The 23,998-nt window shown below is 37.8% G+C and overlaps 2 protein-coding genes across 28 annotated transcripts in view; one reads left to right on the forward strand and one right to left on the reverse strand.

Annotated features, from left to right (window-relative positions):
- The window catches only part of obscnb (obscurin, cytoskeletal calmodulin and titin-interacting RhoGEF b), a 52,139-nt gene extending 49,317 nt beyond the window's left edge, over positions 1–2,822 (forward strand). For all 25 annotated transcript variants that reach the window (XM_043226247.1, XM_043226253.1, XM_043226255.1 and 22 more), the window contains one exon: positions 119–2,822. In XM_043226247.1, the coding sequence (XP_043082182.1) occupies positions 119–1,196 (1,078 nt within the window). In that variant the 3' untranslated portion in view covers positions 1,197–2,822. The remainder of the gene's footprint in view (positions 1–118) is intronic.
- On the reverse strand, positions 2,383–23,960 carry LOC122329756 (guanine nucleotide-binding protein G(olf) subunit alpha). Of its 3 annotated transcripts, none has more exons than XM_043226311.1 (12): positions 23,251–23,947; positions 18,649–18,721; positions 17,817–17,871; positions 17,605–17,724; positions 15,077–15,174; positions 6,434–6,488; positions 6,279–6,352; positions 6,104–6,162; positions 5,894–6,014; positions 5,685–5,815; positions 5,325–5,392; positions 2,383–4,697 (listed from the first exon to the last, which is right to left on the reverse strand). In XM_043226311.1, exons 1-12 carry the CDS (start codon positions 23,714–23,716, stop codon positions 4,551–4,553), a joined length of 1,467 nt encoding a protein of 488 aa, XP_043082246.1. In that variant the 5' UTR covers positions 23,717–23,947; the 3' UTR covers positions 2,383–4,550. The 3 variants fall into 3 exon arrangements, with proteins under 3 accessions (XP_043082246.1, XP_043082248.1, XP_043082247.1); XM_043226313.1 differs by lacking the exon at positions 23,251–23,947 and adding an exon at positions 18,907–19,567; XM_043226312.1 differs by lacking the exon at positions 17,605–17,724 and having other exon boundaries at positions 23,251–23,960.
- Between the last annotated feature and the right edge of the window lie 38 nt (positions 23,961–23,998).

Consider the following 23,998-nt stretch of genomic DNA (forward strand, 5'->3'; position numbering starts at 1 on the left):
TGCGACACTGAAGACGATGCTGAAAATTTTGCTTTCTACTACAGGAATTCATAATTAAGAGATTAACAGAAAATATTAATGATAATTTCACAATATTACTGTATTTTTTATCTTAAAGTGAGGAGACCATCACCACAGTTGTGAAGAACACGAGAATGAAACGGCATGCTTCCCCACGACCATCCTCCATGGGAGCTCACCGCTCCGAGACGTCCACACCTGAACCGGCCAGACAGAGACGAACTCTGGCCAGGAAGACTGTACCGACACTGTATGTTCCAGAGGCAGAGGGAGCCATGGCCAGGAACCCAAGATGGGTAGAAGTTGAAGAGATAATAGAATATAAAGTGAACAAATCACCCAAGTTGCCAAGAAGAAGAGGCGTTTCCCCCGGCAAGTTCTCATCACCTGGCAATCCAAACACTAATAACTCCAACAACAAGTTACTTGAGGAGGCAATGGGTGCTGCAATGGCTCTGCAAGGTTCTTCTGGTACGGATGGAGAGGAAATTGCACAGAATGTTTCTGAAGTTCCTTCAGAGGTCGACAGCATGACAACATACTCAGGAGAAATTGATGACCCATGTGTCTCTGATGGGGATGATGATGGAACAATTGTCGTGGAGCCTGAGGATGACGAACTTGATGCTCGAGACTGCAAAATGCTGACTGATGGAAATCGAGTTCTTACTCTTGAAGATCTCGAGGACTATGTCCCTCAGGAAGGGGAGACATTCGGCAGCGGTACAGACCATCGTGTCTTCGTTGAGAAACCAAGTGAGATCTCTGTGTTGCAAAGAGAAATTAACGAGCCAGTCATCGGAAAACCCATTGTGCTGAACGTAGCACGTCCGGTGCCACCGGCAAAGCCTCGCATGGGATTCTTTGGGTCCTTCAAGGAACACATTTCCAGCATGTTCAGTCCAGGTTCATCGGCGAGTGGCAGCTCCCAGGCAAAGCGAGAGAAGACCATACCTATTCATGTGATGGGACAACCTTCATCCAACTATACACGCCACAGCAGTAGCTTCACAAGGCTTGAAGTCCAGCCGACGTATTGCTCTGAGGTCCAGAGAGGAAAAGAAGGAGGTCTGCAGAGCTTCAAAACGCAGGTTTCCACACAAACCCGCAGCTACACGCCAACCGGACAGGTCACTCTTCAGATCAGCAAGAAGAAGCCTTTTGAGAAACAGTAACCAAGAGGAAACCACTCAGGACTGATTCTCAGATGCTTGTTTCCAACATGCAAAATCAGGAATATACAAGTAGGCCTAGTCTTAAATGGGAACACTTCGATAAAATCTTGCAATCTGGGAGTGTAATTCTATCGTGAAGCTTCTTCTAACAGCAGATCATTCCATGTTGAGGCAAAGAATTCGCTTACCAAACTCAATGACCTAATGAGGACTTTCTAATTTCTTGAGTTCCCGTGAGCAAATGTGCAGCTGTGCTTCGGAATGGAAAGTCTGACATAACATGTATCTGCAAATATGGACAGTACAGCTGTCTTTCCTCTAAAGCAGTGATGTCCAATCCTGGTCCTAGAGGACCAGCGTCCTACAGAGCTTAGCTTAAACAACACAGTTGCCTGGAGGTTTCTAGTTAATTATTTAATTCAGGTGTGTTTAATTAGGGTTGGAGCTCAATTCTGCAGGACAAGTGTCCCTTTAGGAACAAGTTTGGACACCTTTGGTCTAATTCAGTGGTTTTCAATCCTGTTCCTCTGGACCTACTGCTCTGCGCATTTTGCATGCGTCCCTTATCTGACACACTCATCGGCTTCATGGAGCCTTTCCTAATGAGCTAATGATCTGAATCAGGTGTGTAAATCAGGGAGATACGCAACCTCTAAAGCAGTTCTCCCCTGAGGTACACCTTTACCTCCAACCTTGGTATAACCCACTTTTCTGTAACTTTCTAGTAAAACCTTTATCGTGTTTGTTCAATTTGTTGTACCTAAACTCTGGAGTAAATTTAACTTTCTAAGACTCCCTGTACTGAGAAACACCTCGAGAAATAAGAGGGTGTTTGTGTATGTCAAGAAATCCAAATTTGGACTGCAAAAATAAGATTTTCTGTGAATGCAATTTATGTGTTTTATGGAATTAATGTACCTCAGCGATACATATATATTTATGTGTTTTTCAACATCTAAAAAGCCAAATCAACTTTTTCAGTCAAGTTGTTCTTGGGCGTAATGCAATGTGGCTTGTTAAATCTGAGGTAAAATCTCGTTTCTGTCGGAAATCTTGAACGTGTCATCCTGCACTGAAGATGTGTATTCAGTGTGCTGAGCATTTTAGTGTTACAATGTGAATGTATGGAGTTTTGTAGACTGACAAAGGAATAGCTGTGGGAGACCTTAAGAACCATAACACAAAATCTATTTAATGACTTTAGAAGATTTATTTTAAAAAGTATTTCTTGTGCAACATGACTTTAAGCACATAGTATTTACAGATTTAAAAAGATTTGCGATTTACTGGAGTAATATATTTAAATGTGTTTGAACTTTAAATACAAATACAAATTTTGTGTCAACCAAAATTTGCATGTGTAACATAATTTGTATTGTTGTGTGGATCACATGGTTTGAAAAGTTTTGGTAAAAGCAAAATAAATTAGGACTGCCAAGGGTGTTCAGCAGATAAAAGAAAAAAAAAAACTTGAATAAATATAAATAAAAATGTACGCCTTGAAGTTCTGCTTTACAAAATAAGAGTATATTTGGATGCGTGTATTAGAAATAAGACTTCTGTCAAATTATAAACGGATATCACATAACATTGATATTAAAGAAATGATAGTAAAAAGAAAAAAAAGACCAACTTTCAGTCTGTATGGTGTATGGTGAAAATCGTCGGACACGCACAGTTGCTTTCAATATTGCACTCTCATTTATTCATTTCACTCTAGACATGCTTACCTATGTGTGTAAGTACACATCTTCACTGTATACATACTAAAGTATGTATACACCAACACACACATAATTAAACATGTAGAATTGTACATATATATTTATATAGACCTATAAATTTACATGTACGCACATTTATAAAAGAGTGCACACAATGCACTCTTGCACACGCACGCACACACACACACTCGCACAAAACACATACAAATGTCATGCGTCTGTGGCTCAATGTTTGTCTCCCGTACGTGAACACACGCACTCACAGACACAAACGTGGATATATATCTCAAACATACTTCATATCCAAAAAGTTCTTTGAAAACAACACCAGGTTGTGATTTTGGACACTTCAACATTTTTTTTTTTTTTTTTCCTTCAGTTTTTCTGTTTTTAAAGCTGAGAATTGAAATGAAACGGAAAACTAAATGAAAAACTAGAAAGAAAGGCATGGTGCTGTTTCGTCCGATCATAACCGCAGGTAAGGGGGTCAATTTGCATAATGTATACAGGTTAAGATTTTTCTTTCCTATATTTATTTTTTTTTAATAAAGAACTTTTTCACTTTTTATATAAACAAAGCAGAAAAACAAACAAATAACCGAAAAAAAAAAAAAAAAGAAACTAAACTCTACAGAGTAGGTCCCCATCCACAGTCCCTTCTGCCGACAGGGGTGACATCAAGCTGTACAGCGCAGTCAAAAACATATGTATCAGCTTCATTTACAGGTACAGCCATAATCAAGGCACAAAGATCTACAAGTAGATTTTTTTACTCTCTTTCAATAAAGTTGTACAAAATAATATAACATTTTATAGTCTGTACAGGAAAGGAAAAAAAAACAAATCACCCTTGCACAGTCTGTACAAGTTAAGAAACTAAAATAAGAAATGGGGCGTTTCTTTTCGCCATCAAACCTAAGTGAGGCTTCAGCAATGTTCCCGTAGCCCCGCCCCTCCTCAGGCTCCGCCTCTTCGCAGAGCCCCTCCTCCTCGTTTCAAAGGCGCCGCCTCTTTCGCGTAAAAAGGGGCGCGGTCACCCCCGCCATTCTCTGACCTGTCCGCAGCATTAAGTGGGACAGAAATTCATGATGTGATGCTACATTGTGTGTCCATCTTCGTAAAGAAAAACGTCAGTCAAAACCTGATGGAAAAGTGCATTACTTCGCTTCGCTTTCCCAGTGTTCAACAACCCCGCCCCGCCCGCCTCCCCGTCCCCCGCCTCTGTCCGCGGGCGATCTTCAGTGTTCGGAAAACAGAAAGAGCAGCAGAGAGCCCTGTAGGCCAGAAGATCAAGGTTCGGGGCGCGAGACTAGGACTCCTGGAGGTCACAAGGTGATGCGATCTTCATAAACTGGCAGGCGCCAGCACGTATACATATATACACGACGATATCATTTTTGTATTTGAATAAAAAATAAGGAGGTAGCCAGAGGCTTCACGGAATGGCAAAAATAAAGGCGATCCAAATAAAAATGCGAGGGGTGGGGGGGGGCCTCTCCGCTCCGAATCATTAGTTAAAATCAAACAGCTAAAAAACGAAGAGTGGTGCGCCAAACGTCAGTAGTATATTCGTCTGCGGTTTTGGCCTCGTGAGTTATGAGGACAGGGGGAGTTTGGAGCTGAAGTGAGATCACAAGAGTTCGTACTGCCGCAGGTGCATTCTCTGGATGATGTCTCGGCAGTCTTTGAAGACCCGCCGGATGTTTTCCGTGTCCACTGCGCATGTAAAATGGGGGTAACAGTAGTGACGGCCGTCTCCGCTTTCTGTACTGATCCTCTGCGGGAAGATTTAGAAAGTAAATATTGTATTAAATTGAGTCTTCTGGAAATGTGCTATGAAAAGTATGTGCTCTGGTGAAACGCTAAAGATTTAAACCGCACAATATTCAACAAATTGACAGTGAAATTATATTTAGTACATTTTACATAAAAGCCAAAAATTTACTGTAACTACTGTAATCATAAAATAAGTAAATAAATCATTTTCATACATATATATATATATATATGTGTGTGTGATATATATATATATATATATATATATATATATATATATATATATATATATATATATATATATATATATATAATAAAAATAAATATTTAAATGTATATGCATGTAAATATTTCCAAAATATGTGTTGTGTGTGTGTATCATCCACACACACACACACACACACACACATACACTGCACACATTATGTAAACAAAATATTCCTTAAAGAGCCACAAGATGGCGCCAATTATTAGTTTACTTATTTAACTAGAAAAGAGTAAATTAGTTAAAAATATTGGCAAAATCCATTACTGGTCAACATGCAGCAGTCTAGTTTCATAATAGATGTTGTGATAGGAAAATCACAACAGTCTAAAAACTGACTGTAATACAAATGAAAATACTAACCAAAAACTCGTCACGAATGAAATACTTGGCTCTTGTCACTCTAGGGTCTTCACCGGGTTCAGGAATTACTGAAAGATTAAAAAAAGACTCGGCAGATTAATATACAGACATGCTGACCTTGCAAATTAATCCAGCTCACAATATGTAATGATTTTGGATTCGACAGATCTCTGAATCTATAGTTCACAAAAATACAGAGCACAAGTCACACGAACGACGTTTATGATACATTTATTGAGCTTGCGCCTTTTAAAAAGACAGCATTTTCATATTTCCAAAACCCAAAAAATAGCCCACGTCCATTATTTGCAAACTAACGGCTAAAAGTCTGGGTTTTGATGAGTGTGTGAAAAGTCTAACCTTTATCAGGTAAGGTGTAAGAAGCATATTCAGGGAAATAATCTTCGATTTTGGATTTCCCAGCTAATACTTTCTCTGCCAGCATGTCTTGTTTGTTTAGGAACAATATGACAGAAATTGTCCGTAACCATCTGTGAAGAGAAGAAATAAAGACAGTCAAAGCCTGCACTTACGCTTACACATCACGAATTAGAAAACAAAGGCATCACCTGTTGTTCCAGATACTGCGAAAAAGAGCAAGTGCTTCCCGTAGCCTGTTCGTGTTGTTGTCTTCCCTTAAGACCATGTTATAGCTGCTGCTCGCTACCACAAAGATGATCGCCGTGACGTCTGCAAAAACGCCACCGATGCCTTTTATTATTTTCCGATTTAAATGTACATAGAAGTCACACGAATTAAGGACAAATCACACCGTTTACCATTAAAACACTGAATCCATTTCCTCCTTTCGTCTCTCTGACCTCCCACATCAAACATACTGAAAGAGAAGAGCACAGACGTGATCAATGTGTCCCTCTTGTGGACATCTGAAGACACGGCGCTTCCGAATATCCACGGGACAGTCTGTGATACGTCGCTCGGAAGGGGACTCACTGAAAGTTGACTTTGTCCACTTGAAATCGCGTCTCAAAAATCCCTGATGTTAGCACTCTGCAGCGGAGCAAGTCCTGAAAGAGGAAAGTGTGTTGATTTCGGGGCATTAACGGCCTCGTATGCGGTTTCTCGTCTAGACAAAGCTGAAGTAGTACCTGGTCTGTTGGAGTATAGTCGCTTTGTCTCACTGCATCGATCCGGTCAAGAAAGCTATAAAAGACACAAATCAAGAAAAACGTGAAGAAAAAGCCAATCATTACATTTTATTCATGACCGAATTATAGTTCTATAATAGTGCTGGTGTATATTATGTATACAGTGTGTGTGTGTATAAAATATTTACATGCATTTACAATTCTATAATAAATTATAAAAATAATAATAATAATATATATATATATATATATATATATATATATATATATATATATATATATATATATTTTTTTTTTTTTTTACTTAAATATATACATGCATGTGCTATTTATATACATTACAAATGTGTGTATTGTGTATATTTATTAAGCAATTTTGGAAGCATATAATAAAAAAATTTATATATATATATATATATATATATATATATATATTATTATAATATCAATATGTATGCATGTATAAAATCTTCGCCTAGGCTACATTTATTTGAGCAAAAAATACAGTAAATATAGAAACATTACTGTAATTTTAAGATACCTTCTATTGAATATATCCTTACTGAATAAAAGTATTTATTTCAAACATACACACAGCTAAAAATCACAATTGTGTCAAGTGTGATTTCGGTACTTTCATAACCTCTAAATACATCACAACGGCAGAAGCAGCACCCTTTGAAGGTCTAGATATACCTGTTGCTGTATCCAGCATATATTTACAGGACCTGATCTACTCATTGGACCTGAAAGAGAACTGGACCCCTCAAAGCATGCCTACAGCAAGTACGCAGCTGAAGTATGTTAGATAACAAGCCCATATCTTTCTCTTACTTCCCTGCAGAAAGGCAGAATATTAGCCCAACACTCTGTGACCATCATGTGATATTAGTGCTATCAGCACAAACGCAGACAAATATAGACTCATCCCACAAGCTTGTGACAACAAGACAATCTACAACGACACTGCCAAAAAAAAAAAAAAAAAAAAAAAAAAAAAAAAAATGATAAAAGGGAAAATAAGGTTTATGAGGAGATCTCTGCTCTTGGTTTTTTATTTCTGTGTGATGTTGAGGCAGTACGTTTAGATGAGAGCATGCAGGTAAAAGTATAATGCACTTATGATCTTTTAACACATTATACTCCAGTCATAATACAGATGAAAGAATACAGGCTAAATAGGTCACGTGTTACAGTAGCAATATTTATAATGCTACAAAAGATTTCCATTTCAAATACATTCTGTTCTTTTGAACTTTGTTCATCAAAAGAATCTTGAAAATAAAAACGTATCATGGCTTCCACAAAAGCTAGTTTTAAAACTACAAAAACTACAGCACTTTGCTGATAATGAAGCAGCAAATCAGCATATTACAATCATTTCTGAAAGATCGTGTGACACTGAAGAAAATTCAACTTTAAGTCACAGGAATGAATTACATTTCAAAAAAGTTAAAATAGATAATATCTAAAAATGAATAATAATTATTTTTTACTAATATTACTACTAACAATAATGAAATAATGTAATAAAAGAATTTTTTTAAATCCTAAACTTTTAAATGAAAAATACATTTAATTAAAAAAAATGAATTATTTTATGATTTCATTTTATAATAATTATCAACAATATTATTTTTTCATGATGTTGCCGTTTTTGATTTGTTTTTGATTTGAGACTTCTTTCAAAAATATTTGAAATAATATTCTGTGTTAAATACATGCCCCAGAACACAGCAAAACAAAATTATATTCAGTGGAATAAATATTTACCATTAAATAATTTAATGCCAATAACCTATATAATTCAAATAAATAAAAATCTTTAATATTATAAATTAAATCTAAAGTGACGCTGATTGTTTTTATTAATTTTCTTTTTTAAGAAGTGATGACATTTCTTCACGTTTTGTTTTTGCGGTTTCGTTAGAACACACAGCGAAAACATCCGACTGGAACAAGAACACCGTCTGCGGACTCGCTGTCATCTTTTAAACACCGTTGCTTTTAAAAGCCGATAACAACCTCCACATCTGCTCGGTAAAACATTATAAACCACAAATTCCAGCACTAGATAACAACACTGAACGACAACAACTTCAGCCAATCAGCTGCCTCCTCGGTATGTTTCTTAAAGCAGTGGAGACCTGCAAAGTGAATCAAGTAAATACAACCCATGCCTCCCTGTACTTCCAGTGTTCGCCTCCAGAGGGCAGATGTCTGTTCGAGTTTTAAGTCCTCCTCCCTAACTGAAGTCCAGTGACCTGTCTGAGAATCAACCAAAACTATTTTTATTACAATGCGAGCGCGACTGTACATCTCGTGACTACAAACAGAGCTCCTCAGCAGCATCAGGAGAGCCGAGGAGGTGTACATACAGTACTGACAGGATGTGCACGGCGAGGATCAGTGTTGACACAAAGGTCGAAGAAAAACAATCCAAACTAATTCCACAGGTTGATTTAGGCAAAACTAATATAATATATATATACACACACACACACACACACACACACACTTTAAAACACAGACGAGCTCTACGGAAACGGAAAACGTCACGTGACAAACTCATTTTCGCACAAGTTTACGTAAAGACCTAAGTAAGACACTTTGAACTTTGTCACAGTAAAGCTAAAGTCAGCGCTAAACAGTGAACACACTATTTGTTATTCGTAATGTTATACAATATAATATCAAACATAATGGAATATATAGTTGTATATACACAAACTAAATTTAAGTATATATAATATTCATAACACTGTAAAAATATACAATAGAAGTATATAGATTCATTTTTTATAAATTTCTAAAAGAGCCTTAGTAAATTTACTTCAACTAAAATGTATGTGTGCATATTACATATAACTTGTTTACTTACACTTATGCGCAATAAAAAAACATGACTGTTTTTGCAAATGAATTAAACATTAATTCATTCATTCTTACATATATATATATATATATATATATATATATATATACACATACATACACATATATAAAAATATTTTTAAAAATGTAATTATCAGTTTTACAATAATTTTTTAAAACAACAGTTTATTTTTGTATTTGTTAGGTTATTATATAACATTTAATACAGTTATAAATCTAAACATTATTTTACACACACACACACACACACACACACACACACACACACACATATATATATCTCAGACTTAACCAATTAGATATTCCAGATAATCCATTTTACAATATTTCTTTTGAAGCTTATTTACTTCTTTTTTTTTTTTTTTTTTTTTTTTTTTTTTTTTTTTTAAATCTCTCTCGGTTGCTCTTATGCTGAAAATAACATCTCTCACGCTGTTAATCCGATTCATCATTGTGGTTTTTGAGAGTCTGGAGAATGTTCAGTACCACAGATAAGATAAGATAAGATAATCAAGCCCATATTGTACTCGATGGGCGTCCTGAACGCCGTTTAGGAACACGAGGTGGATTCTGGAGCAGAAAACAGGGAAACCGTACCTGGAGCTATTCCAAAACCAGTAAATCCAGTTCACATTAAACAATATGGGAATGTTTGAACACGTTTCGTGTGTCCTATTGAGCGCGACGGCTCTAGAGCTGGGTTTCTTACAACACTCAATTACACTGAGAAAACTATACAGACCCTCTTCTAATCCATACAACTTTTAAAAGACACAAATGTCTAAGACTTCTCAAATTTTTAGTCAACATTCTTGTAAAAAAAAAATGTAGTGCCCAAGCACGCAAACATGCCTTTTCACTTGTAGCAACGATTTAATTGCCTCAACTACTGATTATTACTACTATTATTAATATTATAAATAGGTGCTAGCAATGCATGATCTTAAAAATGCATGACCCAAAACAAATTGTATAGCTTTGCATACATCAAGGGCATAAAATGAATTATATTGAAATCATAATTAGCATTTTTAGATTATTTTACACTTAAGAATTTAGTCTTTAGTTTGAATTAATTGCACCAAAATCGTGACGAGTCCGATCCTGGCAGTTATCCAGTAAAAATATAAAAACATTATATAAATTAATAAAAAAATATTTTTAATATAAAGCTAAAAAAAAAGTTAAAGAAAATATGCCTGAGAAGAACTTCTACAGGATTTAATATACTATGTTAATATTAATTCAGTATCAACTAATGCATTATTAAAATAGCAAGTTATGTTTGTTAACAGTAGTTAGTGCTCTCTCAACTAACATGAACAAACGATTAACTGCATTTTTGTTAACTAACATTAAGATTAATAATTGTATTGTTTATTGTTCATTCATATTAGTTAATACATTAACTAATGCTAACAAATGACACCTTATTGTAAAGTGTTACCAGCATACCTTAATCATCGGTTTTATTTACAACTAAAATGCAAAAAAATTTTTTTAAAAATGTACCGTGTATGTTGAAGTAACACTTTTGATATCTGTAAGCCTGTTGTCAATCATTAAAAAGCTCCATTTAATATAACAGCATGATGGTTTAATAATCGCTATTGGTTTTCGTAGCTTTGAGCGGTTGTGCCGTTCTATTTTTAGCGAAATGCTGGCAAAATCTCCAAACAGAAACCCGAAATGCTAAAAATGGAATTCATAATCTGTTGCTATTTTTATCAACTGCACGTGTGCGTGTTTGTTTGTGTATCTATGTAAGAAAAAGCAGAAAAAAGAGGGGCGAGAGGAAGGAAGAGAGAGAGAGAGAGAGAGAGACAGAGAGAGAGAGAGAGAGAGAGAGAACATCAGTGAATGTTTATTCCAATTAAGCACTTATGAGGGTCTGATATGTATAACCACACACACACACACACACAGGCTCTTTCTGCGCCTCACCTTCTCTTTCTGACCTTCCTTTGTTTACGCGCATTGCCGGGATACTCCCTTTGATTCGGCGGCGCGCACACACACACACGTGACGCCCTCCACCAGTGAGTGCTCTGCAGTGCTGAGCTATAAATAGCTCCTGCTTGCCCCGGCTGCGCTGTTCCTTTACATAAGCGCTGGCGGAGGGAGGAGGGGGACAGACAGCCCAACCACAATCTCCATACAGCCGGGCCTGCAGAACGAGCACCACACACAACTGGGATCTCTCTCTCTCGCTCTCTTTCTCTCTTGGACTGCTGCTTTCACCGTTTCTCTATAAGTGTCCTCTATCACAACGCCGCTGTCTCGGACTCGCCGACCCACTTCTGTGTAAACGCGTATTTTTGCGACATCCACGCGTAATCGGTTTTCTGTGAGCCTCGAAATAGATGTACGACAGATAATAGAAGCAGACGTTGCAAAAATCACGCAATCGTGTAACGATCTCAAAGGGCAAAGGGCAGTCAAGATGCGTTGACAAAACAGCTGCATCAAACCCCTTTAACAACAAATTACTGTATAGAAGTACAGTAGTGTGCTATTGTAAATAACTGCGATATAAAAGTTTTGTTATGAACGACCCTTATGAGTTGTCTTTCTAATCTTGTAAAAAATATTAAACAACATCTATATATTAAAAAAATAATAATATATATATATATATATATATATATATATATATATATATATATATATATATATATATATATATATATATATATATATATATATATATATATATATATATATATATATATATATATAAAAAAATAAAACAAAAAATGTAAACAATTTTATTTACATTTATAAAAATTATGTAAGAATGCAACTGTTTGCAGTTATATTTCATAAAATGTATACTTTCTGTAACGTTAAACAACGTAGCTTTTAGTCTAATTTGAATTTGTGTGGAAAAAAATAAAAAAAAATAATATTAGAAAAAGTAATTTACAGCAAAACCATTTTTTTATTACAAAAAAACCCTCATATTTAAATAAAGCATTGCTTTTTCTCTTAAAAGAAACAAATGATTTGAGCAATTTGATGAGCTTTAGTCTAAACACTGCAACGCATCTTACAAGCTTTAAAAATGTTCTAGTAAAAAAAAAAATTTATGAACTTTTGCATTATTATAAAAACAAACATTCCTAAATATAATTATTTTATTAATTTAGTGAAATAGTGTGGAAAACATGCCTTTATTATTTTTAACTACATTTTATTTGAATTTTTTGTTTTTTTTTACTAAAGCTGTACGTCATTTTAGAGTAAATACAAATCTATACAATAAATAATAAATGTGTATAACATAAACTAGATAATAGTCTAGATAATACCGAGCTGTAATTACTGGATTACTGGTGTTTGCTAAAACCGGCATAACCATTATTATTGCTCATTCATAAGGTTAGTGTTTTGAACAAACCTTTAACCCCAAGTATTAAACTTTATGGCATAACTTGTCCTGCGACATTAGTGCTGTACGAATGACCTTCAATTATGTGGTTTGTTGAGGAGAGGTGTGCTATTACTTTTCCAGGCATTTAATTAACACTTAGGCAGACAAAATACAGGTGCAAAAATCTTGAAAATACAGGTGCAAAACACTCAGTTACACCGAAGGACACACAAGAAATACCTGGAAATCATAAACTCAATCGGGCAAATGGCACGTGCGCAGAAACGCACTTTAATCTGCCATTTAAAACAACTCTGCAACTGGAATAGGGCTGCATGATATTCGGTGCTTTTTATCATTTAAACTAACTTGCGCTTGCAAAATCTGAGCAAAATATTGTGATGATTTAACCTATAACACATTTAAATAACATTTTAATTCAAATGATAACTTTTATTTGTATAAATGCTTTTATGTTATTTTAAATAATGGTGCTAAATAAAATGAAACCATAGTGAATCAGACAAAATGTTGTAATATTTAATTGTAGCATAAACAAGTCTAATATTAAAGAAAAATGATTTTCATTTCACATGACAACTCACTAAAGTAAATTAAAATTCGTATTAGTACGATTAGTATTTACATTTTCATTTAATTTTCAGCAGTTAATCCAAACCGTTTCCTTTGACGGAGCAGCATTTCCTGCAAATCGCATCTAAAATCATAACCTTTAACCATTTTGAATCGATTTCGGTTTAATTACGGTTAACGGCGCAGCCCTACCCCGAAACCATGCGAGTCAAACATTACTTTCCAATACTATAACTTTCCAAAAAAAAAAAAATAACAACAAACTGGATGCAATTAGCTATTCTAAAAACGGTTTCTGAGTCCGTCCACCCCTGGATCGCAGCAGACACATCTGAGCACACGCTGATTTGAAGTTGTATAACATTCTCGGTATTGTAAAAGTCTTCCACAAAGAACAAGCCTGTATTGAGAGCAGCTGGGTGTCTGTATGATCCTCCCGAGTATCTCCGGGCCTTTTCTGACTGAGAGACAACAGTCGCCATTATGTGTCAGGCACTGCGCTAGCTGGTGATGCTATCTGTGTCCACAAAGCGGCTGACCAACTCCCATGACCCGACCACCCTCCTCACGCTTTCGTACCTGACACACGGCCGCTGTTATACAGGAGAAGAGAGCGTAAAAACAATCCGCAGCCTCTCTCTTACATACGCGGATGTTTCGAGGAGGCCCCGAATAAACAGCCCGACGAGACGCGTTCCTTTCAGGGATGTGCAAAACTACGTATTTTCAAAACAGACTAGTCGCTCGGTCGCCTGAACTGGTTTTCAGGTTCGCCTGACCCCGATTTACAGATGCAACTTTTCCGAGAAGATTTTACAGCGCAGCGTCTGAAGCGCAGTAGCAGAAGTTTTTTTTTTCATCTTAAACTAGTCTGCGTTAAATCAACTGGTCCGCTGTTGGATAGCTAATCCAAAAATCGAAGATTATTATTTATATAATCCTTTTTTATTTAAGGAATTAATTCTAAGCAAGGACGAGCTTAGTTATCCAAAGTGACATTAAATGCTTTCGTGATGTTACGAAACATTCAGATGGTAAATAAATGCAATAAATAAATAAATTAGATCTAAAAACATATTATAAAAAAAGAATTGTAACAATATTTTACGGTATTTTTGATCGAATAATTGCAGCCTTGATGAGCATAAGAGGTTTCTGCAAAAAAAAATGAAATAATAAAATACAAAAAATATATACAGGCCGTGTTTACCGTTAGGTTCGCTCTATAAAAGCCACACAAATAAACTATTCTGTCCACACAACTCCACATGACTGACAGCAACATCTTTCAAAATGGCCCCCACCGTACAAACAAACAAAACCGCTAAACAAATGTCCAAGCTATTTTCATAACCGTCAACAGACATTAAGCATTCATATTCTTCTTGAATAAAAGACTTTTTATGATAGCGGCAATTTAAGCAACGAGCAAAACGAACCCGAAAGCGGCCATCGTAATGTAGACGCCATGTGTCCAAACGACATGTGACGCGACAAGCTTGTAATCTCATTCATAAATAAAGCATTTTAACATTAAATGGACGTAATGAGCGTACGATAACGTCTGCGTTACGGAACACACTCGTTGGTTCGTCGCGAGTTTACTTTAATTCGTTTTACATGTAATACATTAGACACGTTTTAACCTCGAATGAAGCACGTAATCATGGTTCGCATGTCGTTTCGAGTCGCGGCCGCCGTCAAAAAAAACCCACCTTTTAATCACACGTCACGGGTAGTTAGGACGCAGTGTTATTTGCGCAATTAAAACTTATACTTACTAATGCGCACAGTCGATTAGTTGATATTCGTTGGAGCGTTCATAACACGCCTTAACGCCTTCGTCATCCCAGAGCTTCTTCGCATGATCGAAAAACTCCTGTGGACACAACAAACATCTTCAAAACAACCATTTCTTACATCTGCATGGCAAAATGACTGAATTTCAAAAACGTTAGCACTCATTTCGCTTCTTCGTTTCATTTAAAGATTTATTTCTTTAACCGATACCTCTATGTACTTGCAGCTACGTTCATAAAATGTGTTTTGGTTAAAAGCCTTTCGGCTGTTCTGGAAATAGACTGACTGATCACACCGGCCCGCTGCTGCTCCGAGCGCATCTCATCATGCAAGCATTCAAACACTACTTTCTTTTCCTGCTTGTTTGCAACTTTACATAATGTGCCGAATATTAGCGTTTTCTGGCTTTATTAAAAGGTTACAGACATGCACTTTTCAGGCCTCATGACCGTATGTTATTAGAAAAAATGAAACGCGTTTCTTGAACTGCTTTAAAATACAGTTTTACAAAAAAAAGGTACAAAAATCACATCTGAAACGTATGTGAAATTTCATCACTTGTTCACCTTGTGCAGTGAATGGGTGCCGTCAGAATGAGAGTCTAAACGGCTGATAAAAACATTATAAAAATAATCAACAATAACCATAACTTAAGCAAACTTAAGCATCTTTTGTAATCGGTGATGTGCACATTTCTCTTATTATTCATTTGAGACTATTTTTTTTTCCCCCGAAGCATGCAACGGAAAGACACAAGACTCCTCTTTTAGCTGGAAGCTAATTTAAATGATATATTTGTTTATTACAAACATGCAGCTTTTCATTCAGCGGCGTGGGTTACTCGGATTATTGTGATGTTTTATCAGCTGTTTGGAATCTCATTCTGACGGCACCCATTTACTGCAGAGGATCCGCTGGTGAGCATGTGACGCGACGCGACGCTAAATGATGAATAAACAAACTCATCTACATCTCGAACGGCCTGAGGGTGAAGACGTTTTCAGCAAATTTGCATTCGCGTGTGTATTTTCCCTTTAAAATAACACACAAAATACACGTCAGCGGTCAACCCCGCATCTATCACCTGTTGAACCCGGCAGTAAAACCACAAATCGCTCCCTAAATAACAAGAGAAGCATCGTCCGGACGTCGCTGCATTTTCAATCCAACCGTGCCAACGTTCTAAACTCGGTGAATTCATGAGTAGAGTTAATTAATTACAGAGAAATCCAGGAGATGAGAAACGATCTGCGGTCTACAACGGTCTAATTATAAATCAGCATCGTCCGGAAGCCGACATGTGCGCGACCAAAAGTCAAGACGTCTGCCATCTCGCCATCCAACTTTTCTGAAAAGGCGTTAAACGCGCTAGAACGCCACAACAAAGCGAGACGAAAGAAATGAATAAAGAACTGACCCCCACCGCGCGCCGCTTATTGCTAAAAACAAAACTCGGGCAGAGCAGAAACGAACGCCAAGCTAAAAGACGGAATCGGTACGATAGCGCGAGAACTTCTAATTAGTATCAGTTTCGGTTTGATTCAGCCAGATCAGATGGAATTATACGAACTTCAGCGAAAATTCCCCCCGGGTCAACCCTTTCCCAAAGTTATTACTTGATACCTCGAAACAAGCAAAGCTGAGAAAACGACACTGACCATTTTTCCGTGACTTCGGCGTCTTCTAATGACTGACACAAATATCAGGTTCAGTAAACCTGCGGCTAAAGCACACGGCTACTTTAAAAGGAAGGCAAAAATGTCTAAATTACGAAACGCTTCACTCGCTAACAAGTGCAAGGAGGCTATATTTGTATCTCTGTCCTCAATTACACTCGGGCAACTAAAGTAATTGATGCAAATGCATTTAATGCGAAAACCTTCTCTGTCCCGTGGATTAGTCAGAGTCTCCTGGATTAGTCAATCTGGAAATTAAATTCTACATATGAACCCAAAATATCCCCGACAAACCTGTAATTTAACGTAACCTAATGTGCCGGCGAACCAACAATGCTCGACAAGGAATAAGCTAACATGCTAACTTAAAATATATTTTAACTACAATGCACACACATACACTAAACCTTAAAAAACATAAACGTGATAATAGAGCATACCTGGGAAATTTAATTGGAGGTGTTTGCTGGAAATAATAGAATTTTAACCCGACTGCTGACAAAGCTAAGACTTAACAGTGAGGATAAAAATGTAAACTTATATAATATAATGTTATATTTACCATCCATTTAAATGGCAAACTCAAAAAGCAGCAAAGCAGTCAGTATCTGCGCACTCGCGAAGTAACTTTTGTCAGTAACATACTCAGACTTTAAGCTAGCAGCAGAAACGTCACCTCAAGAACGCGTTTTTTTTTTTTAAAATCATGCAAACTGGTATTTTCATAAATCAAAAGGCCTCTCTGTAAGCGGCACAAAAACCTCCGAACGCTTGCACAAATTCAAATGACATTCAAAGCATCCTGGGCAAATTATGAAAATGAGACTGCTTACCTGCGTGTAATCAAAGTCAGAGAGCGGCGCTATGCTTTTGATATAGTCGATCCTAAACTGGTCTTCAGGATTAGCGAGTGGGACGGGTGGTATTAAAGTGCTCATTGCAGACACTATGGTCTAGAAATGAAAACCAACGCGTTATGAGCCTTGAGACAGAGATAAGATCTAGAAAACAACTTCGAGAAACTAAATCAGAAAGGCTCACTCACCACGATGGCGTCCTTCACATTTTTGCGAATGTCTTGAATTTTCTGTTTCTTTTCCCTGCGTTTGAAAACATTTCAATTAGGTCAAGAGACAGAAAAATGCAAAAAATAACATTTAAGACTTTTTTTTTAATCTCCAAATACCTCTACAATTTGTCATTATTTAATCAAGTTTTTTTTTTTTGTGGAACGCAAAGTGAGATATTTGAGAGAATCTTCGCCCGGCTCTTTTCCATGCAGTCGCAGCATAAAAAACTACAAATGATAGATACATTCAAAGCAAAGCCAAACGCCCGTGTATCTCAACCAAACTTGACATGTCACGAAATTGAGAATGAAATTTGAGAGCCAAAGCGAACGGAAAGGCCTTAAGTAACTAACGATTTGAATTTCAGCCTCTTCCTGGCACAAACCTATCATATGACTTCAGAGGGCATAGGGACTACTTTTATGTTTCTTTTAGCTATCGGGCAGTTTGGAGCTGGATACAGCTGCGCGGAGTGCGTGCCGTTTAGACACGCTACTGCAATTGTTATCGGGACGCAAAAACGTTTTAAAGAAACGCGCATGAAACTTTAACACCCAGAGGCCTGGTGAACGTTTGGTCTTCCCGCTCGTGTCTTACTAACAGATAAAGATTCGCTACGAGGAGCATATAACGGTGATGTTGCGGTGAGGCACTAGCTGATAGCATGTAGCGCTACATCACTATCTGCTTGAGCATGTACGAGGGTTTCCTTCGCCATGCCGAGGCTGAAGACAGGGCCCAGCACTCGCATTAACGCCCTTCCATGCACACACACACATGACATCAGTACAGTAAACAGGTACTCACTCCGCATTAAACCCGTTGACGTGAAGAATTCTCATCTGCTTCACGATAGTGCTTTTCCCCGACTCCCCAGCACCTAGGAAAGCAAACACAGGCGCGTGAATACATGCAAAGTCCCTCAGATACTTCAGATATCGCGGTGCGCGTTCTTCATATGCACAATCCGACATGCCAGGTCGGGCTGTCAAACACGGCGCGTTTGAAAACACAGCCTCGTACGGGGCTCGTACGTCGGATAGAACGCCTCAAGTCTCCCCTTACCCAACAACAACAGTCGATGCGTGGCTTTATAAGCCTGTCTCTCTTTTTGCAACTGTTTCTCTATTTTCTTGTTGGCCTCTCGCTGTGCTTTCTCGTCGATGCGCTGGTCTTCGGTTTTACTGCTCCCCAAACACCCCATCTTACTCCCTCGAAGCCAATCTGCGCGCTGCCCTTACGAACGATCGATCCGATTCCGATTCCAAAGAGAGAAAACGATCCACAATAGACAGAAAAAAAAGGTCGCCGGGAAGGGTTTTGTTTCTCCTCCCTGTTACAGCGTCTCAAGCAGCCCGGGCGTCATTCAGGCGACGGGATTGATGAAATTGATCACATATCGATCGGCGAGGTGGGATATGAACTTGCATCTGGATCCGGGGGTCTCTGCGAGCCCCTGCCAGGCGCTCTTCCCTTCTCTTCTGTTCGCTCGCCCTCTCTGTATTTTTCTATGTGATATTCTCTGCCTGTATCTCTGCTGTGGTCTGCAACTCAGCACTGCCTCTGTCTGTCGCGCCCGGTAATGGCGGCTAAGAACCAGGAAAACTGTTACAAAGTATCGCTGACTGGTGGAACACTGTAACGAGCGAGATCTTAAATCGAACGTTTCGACGCAACGACGCGGGTAAAGAACGATACATTGTAAAGTGTAGCGAACGCGACTTTGGAGCAGCTGGGTCTCGAAGTCTGTCAGGTTTTATACTGAGGGGGGGGGGGGAAACATCTGAAACCGGTCTGAGCTGGTTTTGCAGGTCTTAAACGGTTTAGCTCTCTCAGCCTGACAAACTGAAAGTTCTCCCTCTAAGGCCAACCTGACTACTGACTAAACCGGGAGCGATTATTTTAAGCACGCAGGAAATTTAATTAAAACCACAACTTTGTCCCTTTTACTAGCCACAGTTATTATTTTATTATATAGTCATATAGGACTATTTTAATCCAATGGTGCAGGCAGACCATAAAGGGACTAAATTCCCCACCGACTAGATGGGTTTCACCAAATTAATCAGTAATATATAAGGAAAACCAACAGTGGCTCTAATAAGCCTGGTTGACCTAGAAAATGTCGACATCGGTAACCTTTTTTATAATTATTTGGCCCGATATTTCTTCAAATCAACATATACGTCAACAAGCGACTTCTTCAAAAAAAAAATTACAGTTCTCCTATTTCATACTTAAGAAAACATATGACTTTCACTTCTCATAAAACGTCTATTAAAAGCTTTTAAATTCAAGTGAACCGACGTGACTTTTGTTAAACTGTTAAGCAACTGTGGGAATCCATGAAATATGCGCCATGCTTGCAAATACATTTAAAACGCGGATTAAATTATGAAGGAAAAATTGTAAAAGCATCTGCTCGCGAGCACATCCACTCTCGCTCTGAGATACGCGAGGTGAAAAGAAATTAGAAAGCAAAACGTTTCCTAGTGGCTCAGATTATATCCGTGTTAACAGTATAGAAAAGCATTAGTGGTTAAGGGATTTTTGAAATTTAATGCAATATGTAAAAACACTTTAGGTCAGTAAAACAACTAAATCAGACCGACGGTAGCGTCATGTGAAGTACCGTTCTGTATTTTTGTTAAATATCTTCAGAATTAGCTTCCGAATTGCTGTTTTCAGACAATAAAACATTATTAGTTTATCTACGCCCTAATTCTTTAAATGTTATATGGATATACGTTAAACCAATGCCATTCGAACTTCTTGAAGTGTTCAGAAACGACTAAAATGTCCATAGTAGGTACCAATTTTGTGTTTTTAGCAAAACTGTTGATGCTTGTATTTACCCGAGGACGAAATGTACATGTATGTTTCTGGCCTAAAGCTCAAATCTTTCAAAACAACAGAACGTATTGCATAATGCTACCATTACAATTAGCTAGCTATATGCGGTTGGGCCACTCTAGAGCCAAAGTACACGTTCAGTAAATGATAAAACCTATTTACAGGGTGACAAAGTTCAGTTTACAGACCACACACACACTTCACATTGCAATGCTACAGAAAGGAACAATACCAACTTGTGTGGAAGCATGACAACCTCTTGTTTTCGCCCCTAAAGGATTCCCTATACATAGTACAACCATAATCAAACTATTCAACTATTCAATTATTCAGAAGGAGCTAAACACCCCGGGTGAGGCATTCATTACAACAGACAAAGCATGTGCTATATTTTAATATAGGTCACTTAAAATATGCTATTTTTGAGCTTTCGTTGAATTTAAGCTACTAGACGTGTTATTTCATAGTAAAATACCTGTTATCGCTATTAAAAAGGAAATGATATTCACTTTAGGGCCGTGTTATCTTGATATGCCACATGTTTAAGTAGTTACAGTACAACTTGTACAAAGACATTCCCAAGGATGTATCATTCTTCTGAACTAAAAATAACTGTACCATAAAGCTTCAAGATAACCCTGCGAGATCCTCCATTAAAGTTAATTTATAAGCCACATCTCGGATGACTTCTCTCTTTATAATTCTATTATCAATTTCTAAAAACTGACAACATCTTCAGCCAAGGTTGTTTAATCAGCCTTTATGTAATTTCAATTTCATAACACTACTGTAAAACCAGACTTCCTTAGATTGATACAAGAAAAGATGTGAAATTGAAACAAAAAAAAAAACGCATAAAGATCTGAGATGCCACTCAGGTGTTTGTCTTTGGCCAACTATGCCGGAGTTCAACTGAGCCATGTGCCGATAAACCATGCAAATTCGCTCGGTCTTTATTAATAGCGGCAACATCGTCGCTACGGTTTAAAATGAAAAGTCTTGATGCATTCGTTTCATTTAAACGCGCCGCTTTTCGCTTCTCAAGATGTTAGCTGACGAGCTGGAGCGGCGTGGATTACTTATAGATTATTATAACGTTTGTATAATGACGGCACCCATTCACTGCAGGGGATACAGCCGGTGAGCAAGTGATGCAAATTTCCCCAAAGCAATGCATTCATTTAAGGCCGCTGTGTTTCTTTACATCAAGCGTCTTTTGATGCAGCAGCGTGAAAGATTATGGAACGACTGTTAAACTCCCGGTGTGGATTAAGAAGTCAGCCAGTTCATCGTGTTATCAGTAGCAAGGGACAGTAAATGAATGAAATCAATTGACAGTAAGTCTAATACCTTTAGTCCTAATGACTCATGCCTTTGGAAACGCGTATCCACACAAATGGTTTCAGTATGCAATCAGCACAGACATCACTTAGCAACATACCAAACTTTACAGTCCGGTACTAAAGACATATCTGAAAAACTGATCTTTAGATAAAGGAAAATGCTCTTGCAGCACTTAGAGGCGCTCGTATTTAATATGATACCATTCAGCGTGTTTCTGCATAGCGTGTTGTTTAAAATCAAACACGCACGCGTTTAGATCAGCAGGTTGTCTAGCTGGTTTCCATCACTGAACTAAAAGACTATCAGGATATTCGTGTGAGTTGTCAGTGTGTCAGAGGTCAAAGCAATAGATTCTTTTTCTACGACTTGGTATCTTATCAAAGCATCATGTCCTGACTGAAAAACTATATGAGCTCAGTTTTATTTTCTGATATCTTGCTCACTTACATCATCCCCAGAACCATTAACGCTCTATGGAAGGTGAAAAATACACTAATAGATAATATTCTTTTTCTCTTAAATATGAGGGCGTAACATAATAACATATAAATAGATAACGTGAATAATGTATGGTTATATATTTTTTCTTGAAGCCTTAAACATATAGCCACATTATTATAAGAAGTATTTTAATGCCTTGTAATACAAGTAACAATGCAATATATGTTTATATTTTTTAATAAATAATTGAAAACGTTTTTAAACATCATATTTACCTTATTTTTCTTTTAATGAACTGCAATGCATTAAAACGAATAGCATTAATAATAACAATTAAAAAAGTATTAATAATGTACTGTGTGCTATGTACTAATATATATATATATATATATACACACACACACACAATTTAAATACATTAATTATTAATATTACATTTACTTTTAGGAAAACACCCATAGTTCGTAATGTTTATTTTTTATTGTTGTAGCCTAACACTTATTTAGTTATGTGTCAAAAGCAGTAATAAAACCAGCATGTTAGCACACGTTTCGTTTATTAAAATGATCTTTAATGAACCTCTACACGTGTGTTACGAGTCGTTACGAATGCACCGAGAAAACATTCTTCTTAAAGGTATATGCTAGCATACGTTTTAGCACGGCTATATGACGTCAATGCCCACTCGTTTTCAATAACACGACAATGATATTAAGAAGAAGAAGAAGGAGAGAAGCAGCGGTAAGCGGTAAGCACGGCAGCATCACCCACCTAAGAGCAGCAGCCGATGCGTCTGCTTATATTCCCGTTTGAGTTCCTTCAAGGCCCTGTCAATGTTCTTACTGACTTTCTTGGCCTCCTTCTCGGCCTCCTTCTCCTCCACCACCACCAGTTTGTCCCAGTTCTTGTGTTTCTGGGCGCTGCTGGGAGTCTGGAGCAGCTGCAGCCTCCTCTTTCCTCCTCCTCCTCCTCCTCCTCCTCCGTTCTGGATGAGCGCTCTGTCCGCGTCGCCACGGCGGAGCTCCCCGGCGTCCCTGGCGCGCAAAGGGGAGGTGGATGATGTCTTCCCGCTGTTCCCCCCAGAGTCCTCGTCGCGCTGCCTGGAGCCCCGGACGCACGACGGCATCATCATCATCCCGGGATCCGGAGGCTGGTGATCTGACTCCGAGTTGGCGTTGGAAATGGATCCACTGAGGTCCCCAAACAAGCGGGGACGCAGACTGTAGCACAGCCCCATGATGTGGCCAGGCGCTCACTGCTGATATTTGATCATAAATACACAACAAACGCCCTGTTCCCAGTGATTTAGCGCATCATCACATGAGCTGATAGCGCACGGTGCGTTTCCCGGCCACGCGTGATCCCAAAATGATGCTCTTGTATTTACAAAATGTCATTTTGTGTTTTCTTACAGTCCAACCTACGCGCAATAGTCGGTGGATCACCTGACATCTGCCTGTGCTGACAGTGCAGGTCCACCTTACCGTAAAGAAACCAAAAGCCCAACCACACAAAAACC

This window comes from Puntigrus tetrazona, chromosome 24, assembly GCF_018831695.1.
Source record: "Puntigrus tetrazona isolate hp1 chromosome 24, ASM1883169v1, whole genome shotgun sequence".
Classification (NCBI taxonomy): domain Eukaryota; kingdom Metazoa; phylum Chordata; class Actinopteri; order Cypriniformes; family Cyprinidae; genus Puntigrus; species Puntigrus tetrazona.